The 10,467-nt window shown below is 34.3% G+C and overlaps 1 protein-coding gene across 2 annotated transcripts; it reads left to right on the top strand.

Moving 5' to 3' along the window:
• Window positions 1-210: 210 nt before the first annotated feature.
• LOC311281711 (sorting nexin-8-like) lies at window positions 211-10,226 on the top strand. Of its 2 annotated transcripts, XM_084394908.1 has the most exons (13): window positions 241-342; window positions 454-493; window positions 884-938; window positions 2,318-2,466; window positions 3,259-3,379; window positions 3,476-3,612; window positions 3,741-3,821; window positions 6,769-6,929; window positions 7,624-7,753; window positions 7,954-8,022; window positions 8,249-8,380; window positions 9,543-9,692; window positions 9,792-10,226. In XM_084394908.1, exons 4-13 carry the CDS (start codon window positions 2,329-2,331, stop codon window positions 9,927-9,929), a joined length of 1,257 nt encoding a protein of 418 aa, XP_084251034.1. In that variant the 5' UTR covers window positions 241-342; window positions 454-493; window positions 884-938; window positions 2,318-2,328; the 3' UTR covers window positions 9,930-10,226. The 2 variants fall into 2 exon arrangements, with proteins under 2 accessions (XP_084251033.1, XP_084251034.1); XM_084394907.1 differs by lacking the exon at window positions 454-493 and having other exon boundaries at window positions 211-342.
• The last annotated feature ends 241 nt before the right edge of the window (window positions 10,227-10,467 follow it).

The raw sequence follows: 10,467 nt of genomic DNA, 5'->3' as shown, positions 1-10,467 counted from the left end.
ATTATAACCCAGTTACACAAGCTTTAATTCCAGATTGCCTGCCAAGAGGCTGTGATGTTTTTTTTAAAGAGCTCCTATCCTCTTAAGATGATTAATGGTCATATGTATGTGTTGAGGGATGCAAAGAGAAGGGGAGGGAAAGAGCAAAGCGAGAGAGAGAGAGAGAGAGAGAGAGAGAGAGGGAGGGAGGGGGGGGGGGGGGACTGTTATCTGATCTGTTGGTGTTGTTGGTCTATATACAGTCACAGTCAGGCATTAAGCGTGAAGAGGGCAGTCGAGGTGCGAACGAAGGTCTCTTGGGGATTGCAAAGCGAAGCCAACTTCATACACATCAGCAATCTGGTAAGGATATGAAGAAACAATCTTAAAGGAATAGGTCACTTAAAAATGATCATTTACTCACCCTCAAGTTGTTTCAAACGTTTATGAGTTTCTTTCTTCTTTTGTGTTCAGCGGAAGAAAGAAACTCATAAACGTTTGAAACAACTTGAGGGTGAGTAAATGATGACAGAATTTAAGTGAACTATTCATTTAAAACAATTTCACTCAAAAAAACGAAACATAATATTTTCATGAGAGCTTGTGCATTTGATAAAGAAAATTGTGCATTCATGTCTACAAAAACTACTAAAGATAAAGTATTAGAAATGTATTTTAAATTATATTGCTTCTTAAAATTACTGTTTCATTGGATACACTTTTTAAATCAGAATATAGTTCAAGGCATATATTGATTTCATTGCTGTGAATGTTCAAGAGAAGTGACATAGCCTGTCTTTTTGTATTATATGACAGTGTTTAAAACAATGTAAATGTGTTTTGTCATATAAGTCATGTAGCTATATGGGAATTATAATAGCAAGTTCTCGTCTTTATTTCGAAGGCCAGTGCATTGCTCTCCAGGATCACCTGAAATCACCTATTGCCCCAGTGTTAAGGTAACAAATCCTATTTTCACAAAGAGCTTATATATAGACCTAAGTACACATTGAGACGGGAGACGGACAGACAGCATTAGGAGATTGTATTTATATTTAAGATACCTGTGTTGAAACACAGAAATATTCATATTAAAATAGGGGAAATCTTGTTAAAATATGCTGAATGGCAAAACCACAACTCATGCATTTACATGAGCCTCAGCAAACCTTATGCACCATAAATATAAACCACCCCACAGTTATTTACACGAAAAATAGTCATGGATACTCGTTTGAAGCATAGCTTGTGTTATCTGATGTGAAATAGGTCACTTTGTTCTACAGAAGATTAAAACGCTTCACTTAAACCATATTGGGTGGGGATGAATCTAAATCCATCACAATATTCCCTGTTTTTAGTAATTTGTATTATATAATACAAAATGGATATTGAATTTTCAATTAATCAACCACAATTATTTCAAATGCGAAATCATCCTTATCTACAGAGTAAAAATAACTGACAAAATAACAAACATCAACATGGTGACATATTGTTAAAATAGGCTAAATCATTTCTGTTTTAATTTAATGTAAATTATTCCTGTGATGGCAAAGCTGAATTTTCAGCACCATTACTTCAGTTTTCAGTGTCACATGATCCTTCAGAAGTCATTCTAATATGACGATTTGGTGCAACATTTGTTATTATTGCTGCTTAATATTTTTGTGGAAAGCATGATACATTTTATTTCAGGATTTTTTGATGAATAAAGTTCAAAAGAACAGCATTTATTTGAAATTTAATTTGTTAACATTAGTTAATGTTCTAAGATGAACTAATGAGTATTACACTTTTACCACATTTATTAACCTTTGTTCATGTTGGTTCACTGCATAATAATGTTAACAGATTCAAGTTTTGAATTTAAATACGTATTAGTAAATGTTGAAATGTATTGTTCATTTGTTAGTTCATGTTAACTAATGTTGTTAAATGATGTTAACAAATGAAACCTTATTGTAAAGTGTGACTGAAATAGCAATCTTTTGTAATATTATAACTGTCTTCACTGTCACTTAAATGAATAAAAGTATTCATTTAAATAACAGAAAAAAACTTGTACTGACCCCAAATTTTGAAAGGTAGATTTTGAATGGTATAATAAAACAATTTAAATAAAACAAACATAAAAACAAAAAGCATTAGTGTTTTGCGTAAGTTAACGTTGGGCTAAAAAAGCATGCAAAAAAAGGCAATCTGGGTTGAACAATATGAACCTCAAGAAATTATGCCATTCAAATTTTCTACAGAGCTTTTCAACAATTTGACCCTCCTGGAAGTCACTAAATAATTTGCACACTGTTAATTGGACCTTTTATGCATTTGTTGTCAGGTGCAAAGAAAATGCATCTGGGTCAACAAAGCGCCCTGGTGGATGGGCTGTCACTAAAAGAGCTGGGGGACAGTGTGCTGGTGGAGATAGAGCCCCGAAGGAAAGGACTTCCCTTCCTCAAACATGTGGAGTACCGTATTGTTAGCAAGGTAAACTCAATTTTCTATATAGGCCTAGACACACACACACACACACACACTAGAGCTGCACAATTCTGGATAAAATCAGTCACAATTTTTTTTTTTTTTTTTAAGAGATCACAATTCTCCCACGATTCTGAATAGACAACTAAACAAAATAACATGCAATTTACTAGGAGTTCTAAATGTTAATGTAAAAACAAAATGTTAATTGCTGCAGTCTATCTAAAAATATTTAATTAATTTGAATTAATCAATTATTTATTTAAAAAAAATCGGTTTGATTCAATGATTCAATGACTCACTCATACAGACTTCACTTGTTTCATTACTGGATGAATCAGCATTTTTTGAACAAATCTCTCGATTGAATAATTCAATGACAAATAAATGTTTTAACAGTCACTTGTCGCCACCTACTGGTGTTACAATGTAATTGATACAAACTTTATGTGAAACTTTAAAGGGTTAATTCACCTATATTAAAAAATATCCTGCTTCTTCCAAGCTTGATAATGGGAGTGAATGGTAACTTAGATTTTAAAGCCCAAAAATGCACATCCGTCCATCATAAAAGTAATCCACACGGCTCCAATGGGTTAATAAAGGCCTTCTGAAGCGCGTTGTGTTTTTTGTTAGAAAAATCCTTATTTATAACTTTATAAACTATGTTCCGGCCGAAGAGTGACCTCTGACTCTTCAGGAATAAGATCATGTGGGTGTTTAAACAATTTATCATGCAGCATAACACACACATATGGCCTATCCCTAAACAATATTAAACTATTCCATCTCTTTTAGTGTTTCCAGATCCCGGTTCAACGCAGATACAGTGATTTTGAGGTGTTCCACGGTCTGCTGCTGCAAAAGTTCATCTACAGGATGGTCCCGTCTCTGCCCCCAAAGCGTATCCTTAAAGGAGGTGAGATTTTCAACTAATTGTCCTCAATTGAGTGTGCTCCTACCTATAATGCCACTAAAACTCAAAAAAATTTCTGTCTCTCCTATTAATTCTCAGTTTTGAACTCAGTATCAGACCGAGAGTTTAACGATAGTCGCCGCCGTGGTCTACAAAGGTTCATGACTTTGGTGATCAGACATCCAGTCCTAGCAGGAGATGAGTTGGTCAACATCTTTCTGTCAGTAAGCAGCGCAGTAAGTCCTGCAAACCACCAGATGGCAGTCAAACTAATTCATCTTAGGAGGAATAGTTTGATCAAACATTTGTTCCAAAAGTTTAATAAAAACTTGTTTATCAGGTTTCATCCTTCTTTATGTTACAGGATGTTCTAAACAAGATGCGTGATGCATATAAAAAGACAGGGGACGAGTTTCTGACCTCCCAAATAGCGTTGCATGGCAAGGTGGGTAAAAAATAACAAAGACATGAAAAAAAAATTTTATATTCCATGTAAATATCATGGTTTTGGTATACAGTGTTGGGTAAGTTACTCTAAAAAGTAATGAATTGCTTGCTACTAACTAGCATCTTCAAAGGTGTATTTAGAAGACTCTCTCTAAAAAGTATTGTATTACTTATTACTTTCTAAATCCCATTTCAACCTCAACCAGTTCTAATTCTTTCAAATAAATAATATAAAATTGCATAAATTATTCTTGAACTTACCAAAGTATTTAAAGGGGGGAACATACATTTTAACATTAGACTTTACATTTTGATGTTAAATTGTTTTATACAGAATTGTCTATACAATATTTAATGCAATTACATCAGTAACATGTAGGCTATGTTCTGTTTTCTCTGTTCTGGTTTGCCTGTGTGCCCTTGTTGTTAATGAATCCTACACAACTGTTCTGTTGACTGAACACTATAGACTGAACATGTAATAGTATGTATGTATGTGCATGACGTCATTGTTTTCAGAGATATGCGTTTTTGTTGTTTAAACTTCTTGCACTTTGAAACCCATTTTCAAAAGTTTGCGTTTTTAGTCACCCAAAACTCTGTTATCCTATAAACGACAAAACGCATAAAAAGTTTACCATTTTTAGTTGAAAACGGTGTCGTGCAAAGAGTTTCCTCAGTTAATTTGTCCGGTATTGACGATCTGGGCCACATCTGGCACATGTGGATTCAACGTGTACCAGATGTGGGCTATGGCAAGCCGTTTTAGCTTAAATTGTACCCAGCATTATATGGCAAGCCGTTTTAGCTCGGGCCAGGCCTCTGTCTCATGCCAGCAGATAATCCATGAATGGTGAATAAAACAATCCATGCTGATTTTCCATCGGGTATCCCAATAATATCCGAAGCGAATTCCAAGGAAAGTTCTTCTTCTTTCTTTAATCAGTGGACAGGTTTTTTACTTGTTGTAGTGGCCGTTTGTCAACAAACAAAAGAAAATTATACTTAAATCAAACTTCAAACGACAACTTCTATAGCACCCTGGGCAGGTGATGTACGCAGGCAAGAAATGAGTCCAATTCCAGGCTGATTCAGAGTTGTGGCTGGTTTATTTTTTCCAACTGAGCAAACAATACAGCATCTCTCGCGCTGGTAAAAAACCATATGCCCATCACCCAGGTGCTACAGGCCACCTCCTACTTCCTACCTATATTTACCTTTACCTGTGCCCACTACTGCCCTCAGGTGTCTAAATCAAACATTATAATTATAATTATTAAACTAACCAAAAATAAAAACTAAACATATAAACAAACAAACAAAAAAAAATTACCAAAATATATATTACTAATGTAAGCAAAATCATAATAGTAAACAAATTAATTAACAAAATTACCACTACTGAAAGCAAACTAATGTAGCTCCAACAGTTACTAATAATAATTGAATTAGAGAGCTCTCTAATTGTAATTCTTACTAGTAACAATTCAATTGTAGAGCTCTCTAACTGGAATTCTTACCAGTAACAATTCAATTGTAGAGCTCCGTAATTAAAAATGAATGGAAGTCAATGGAGACATATGACTAGTAAAAATTCATTTGTAGAGCTTTCTAATTGTAATTTTTACTAGTAATAATTGAATAAGAGAGCTCTCTAATTGTAATTGCTACTAGTAAGAATTGAATTGTAGAGCTCTTGAATTCTTACTAGTAAAAATGCAATTACGACGAGTAATTGTACGCTGGGTACAATTTAAGTTAAAGGGACTATGTGTAGCTTTTTAGGTATTTTATTATCTAAAATCAATATTTTTATTAATAAATATGCCCTCAATGGTGTACAAATACCTACGCCAATGCACAGACTAATCCTCGTAAACGAAGAATTTATTATCTTTATATACATGGGACGGGTAGGTCCACGGAGGCTTCCATGTAGTTCCGCCATCTTGAAAAACTATAATAGCAGAGAGGGACAAAAAGTAATAGGCCAACGCGTTTCCACAACGCGTTTTCGTTCAGAACCAGCGTCACGTGACTGAAGCCAGCAGAAGCGGAGGAGCAGAGCAGTGAGAGGCGCTTGTCACTGCCGCGGAAAGTTTAAAAGGATGCACTGCACGGTTATTTATACACCGTTCATTCATACATATGCTGAGTCACAGGATGAGTCCTCGTCGTCGAAAAAGTCCAAAATAGACCGTAAAAGGAAACGTGACCGGAGATTACAAAAACAAGGGTTAATGTCGGGATTGCTAATGCAGGAGAAAGCTTTCAAAAGAGACCCTGAAGTTGCCTGCTTTCTTCTCGACAGGTAAGTCAATGTTACGGTCTTAATTACAAGCTTTTTTTTCATTGCTTGGTTGTGTACTTTATTATATAGACAGTAGAACATTTATAGTTAAAAGTTAAACAGGCTCGAATAGCAGCTATTGAGTAAAGTAACGTTAGAGAAGGCTCTGATGATGATGATATCTAACAATGCACGTACTTCAAAAAATATAACGAGTAAAGAAGGCATTACTACTAATTACCATAGTTAATGTTTTTCACAGTCAGTAATTCATACTGTAACATTCTTTTTTTCATTGTTTCAAGTTTCAGTTTGTTTTAAATAACAAACCTGTTCACCCGAAGAAAAACTCGAAGTGCTATTATAAGACATCCTGTCATAGCTTTTTGGTACATAACGGCAACCGTAGATGCAACGCGCATTTGAAAAAGTGAGGCGCTGGATAGCATTATTCGTTTGAATGCAAAATACAATTTCACCACTAGATGGGAGAAATTCCTACACACAGTCCCTTTAAAACGGCTTGCCATAGTGGGCCGGATCTGGGCCGACACTATGTTGATGTCTGGGACATTGGTATCAAAGAACACTGTACGTATCACAGTACTTCTTGAAAGAGAAATTAACACACAAAATAAATATTGTCATTTTTAAGGTGAACCTACCTGAGGACATGCAGAGCCAGGCTGCTGCTAATCGAGAGGTCATTGCAAGTATCCACAGCAGTTTCAATAAACTCAGAGATGTAGCTGAGCGGATGGCTCAGCGCTCAAGAGAAAACTCAACGGATCTGCTCATGTTTGGAAAAGACCTGAGGTAAACCAATTCATCATTATCCATCATCCATCCATATTTCTAATTTTAATAGAAATATATATAAAAAAAAAAGAAGTTTATAATCAAGATAATGAATGTATGTGATAGAATATAAAATATAATATCATAAAATATCTAAAATCTGTATGTAGCTAAATTGTGCAATTGTACAACTTGATATTAATGTTAACATTAAATTATTAATTATTTAATATTTAAAAGTGTTCCTTTAAACCAAGTGCATGGTTTGGTTTCTAACACTTATAGAATGATAAATAGTAAATGATTATGATGTTATTTTAGTATCATTAATATCATATTATTGTATTAATATACAGTCATATTATAGTTAATATTTTGATTAATTTTTTTTATTTTAATAAGTTAAAGTGATTTTTATGTCATTTTGTAAAGTAATTTGATGTAGTTTTTATTAATTTTTAGTTATTTTAGTACTTCAAGTTAAATCAAATGAAAATAAGTAATTTTGCCTTGGCAACTAGTTTTAAATAAAAAAAAAAGTGTAAAATGTTTATAGTTTATTTTATTTCAATGAATGGTTATTTTATTTAAAGTAACGGAAACGTCATTAATGGTTTTAGTTTTATTTAACGATAATAACCCTGATAAGTAATATTGAAAATATGAAAGTCTGTGTGGACAAGTCAGAGGTTATTACTTGATTCTTCAACAGTGAACTGGGCTCGGACACACCAGACCTGCCAGTGAACGCTACAATGAGCAAAGCATGGAAAACACAGAGGAAGTCACTCGTAGAGCTGTCAGGAGAATTTGGTCTTCTCGCAGACAAAGCTGCTCACCAGGTATTAAAACAGATCATTATTGAGCATTAGTCTAATCACAAACACCACTACAAAAATGACGCAGATCACTGATCTGCACTGAACAAAAGTGTTATTATAATATACACCCACGATATTATGACTCTCGCTACAGTTTCTTCAGTTTGCTTTGGTTGAACAGAAATTAAACTGAATATTTCCAACCCCTTTTAATACTCCAGGGCAGCAGAGAAGAGGATGAAGTGGTGGAGAAACTGAACCTTCTCCTCGAACAGCTGCGGTCGTATAAAGTGAGTTCTGTCTGTAGAAAACTTTTCATATCAATTTGTGCCACAAAATAGTATGGATGTTAAAGGGGCATATGCAGCTAGTATAAGATGGAGTTTGTTAAATCAATATCTGTTAAATCAATTTAAATTTAAATCAATATCTGTGAATGGATGGTCATTTTACAATTCAACTGTAACGACATTCCGATGTTAATATATTTACATGTGTATGTGTGTGTGTGTATAGGACTTGTGTGATCGGCATGACAGCGGTGTGTTATTAGAGCATCAGAGAGCGTTAGAAAAGCGCAGCGGGCCTGTGGCTACACACTTAAAATACCAGAGCAACACTGAGCAGCCAGAGTCTCGACTCGCACAGGTAACACATACAGTATTGCACCACCAACATATACAGTACAAACTACTTAACCAAACTGAGGTATACAGGTCTCCTATTGCCATAGTAAAATTACATTGTTCACAACAAAAACATTACAGTAATTCAGCAGGGTTCACACATTTACAGCCTGGGAATATTAGGAGAAAATAAAATCTGGCATGGAGAATGGAATTGAAATTTCTATATTAAATATCCATTTTAAATATTAATGTGCACATAAGGGTACAGTAAAACTTGCTCACAATCCATAATGATGTCTGACTTGTGAGCAAATTGTTCTTGGTCCTTGTTGGTTCTTTAGAATGAATCACTCAAAACGGCTCATGAGTCAGTCCAAAAGATTCATTAGGGGTGATTCACACACAACAAACTTTGCTTTTTTGCAACAACAAAAAAGGCGGAATGGAATTGCGGAGTGGAATGTAAAAAAGCAAGGTATAAATATGTGTTTTAAAAAAAGTACAACTCCTTGAGCAATGGACAAAATCAAGTCCCGTTCTACTTTTTTTTTCTTATTCAAGAAGCTGTTTTTCTCGGATTTACATCGCAATATAGTCCTGGGTAATGTTAATATATGTAATCTAGATTACATAATCAGATACCAAAAATTTAATACTTGTAATTAGATTATTACTTTTCAAAATACTCATAAAACTTTGTTATTGACAACATGATTACTTAATATTTACAAAATGGCAGGATGATTCTCCTTAATCCTCCTCCTTTTTATCTTAAATTTTTTTTTCTTTCTCAAAACTTTCTCAAAAACAGCACAAACAAGTCAAATATTTAATCTTTTTTAGTTTGTGTTTTATTTTCTAATTATTTCTTATAATTTAACTGATATTGTGATATTGCTTTTATACAATAGTTTTATACAAACATGACATTAATCTTGAGTAACTTAAATTTTACACAAAATTCTTCCAATTGCTTTGTCCACTTTTGCTCTGCCAATGGAAAAAGATCAAACAAAGTCAAAGCAGGATCAACTGAGCGTCGAGCACACATAGTGAATCATCGTTTGAACGAAACGAGTGAATGATTCACTTTGTTGCCTAGTGGCATAACAATGTAACCTGCAGAAAAAATCCACAGCACTGACAGGTGAACTAAACACTATAATTCTGTCTTCCTACAGCAGGAAAACACGATTATCACCATGGAGATGAGGAGCTACTTCTCCCTTTTGTGTCTGCATCAAGAAACCCAGATGGTCTTCACCCATCTGCCCCTTGTAACTTCAATACTGGGGACATTTGTCCACTCACAAATACAAGGGCACAAAGAGGTACATTTCCAATGACACAACAACTCTATTACTTCAACTGATTATTTTAGCAGTTCAACACTATTTACACTGTGTGAACTGTGCATTTTCATTCCTCAGATGGGTGATGTGTGGGGTGAACTTCATCCGAAACTGAAGGATCTGTTAGAGAGCGCTAATGAACCCTCGTCTTGCTCCTCTTCTCAAACACACACCTCCAGAGGACAGAAGACCTGCGCTGTCATTGGCCCTGCATAACCAGTCCAGGACAGTAAATATGAGGGAAACTCCCAGCCTTTTCTCGAAAAACCCAAGAACTCAGTATACTGCTTCATGCAACGTGTTTCCTTTCTCTTGACTGTACATACTTTAATACTTATCTTCATTACTTTTCCAAATATGTAAATACAGAAAACACAGTGGCCCTAAAACATATTTGAACACTTAAGGTCACATAAATTGTCATTAGAGACAAAATATAAAACTGTCTGCTAACCAAATGTGCTATCAAAAGTAACTTTATTTTTGTTAACCATTTATAATAATGTTCACTGTAAAAAAAAAAAAAAAGTATCATTGATCATTAGGTCATGGCAACATATGGTTTTACATTACTTAAGATCATAAAAATAATTTAAGCAATTTCAACTTTTTTAGAGTTATGAGATTCAATTATTTTTTATGGAAATATAATTTAAGTTGAAATGAAAGCACAAATTTGTTTATACTTAAAAAATGTAAGGCAGCAACTGAACTTAAGTTTTTAAGTTGAATTGGTGAATTTGTTTTACTTTTG

Source organism: Rutilus rutilus, assembly GCF_951802725.1.
Source record: "Rutilus rutilus genome assembly, chromosome: 2".
NCBI lineage: Eukaryota > Metazoa > Chordata > Actinopteri > Cypriniformes > Leuciscidae > Rutilus > Rutilus rutilus.
This window is presented reverse-complemented; position numbering and strand designations above follow the sequence as displayed.

Excerpts from the sequence above, each read along its gene's own strand:
- LOC311281711 (XM_084394907.1), top strand. The coding sequence starts at position 2,329 with ATGCATCTGGGTCAACAAAGCGCCCTGGTGGATGGGCTGTCACTAAAA. Across the intron at positions 3,613-3,740 it reads TTCTGTCAGTAAGCAGCGCA|GATGTTCTAAACAAGATGCG; the intron begins GTAAGTCCTGCA and ends TTTATGTTACAG. Across the intron at positions 8,381-9,542 it reads CAGAGTCTCGACTCGCACAG|CAGGAAAACACGATTATCAC; the intron begins GTAACACATACA and ends GTCTTCCTACAG.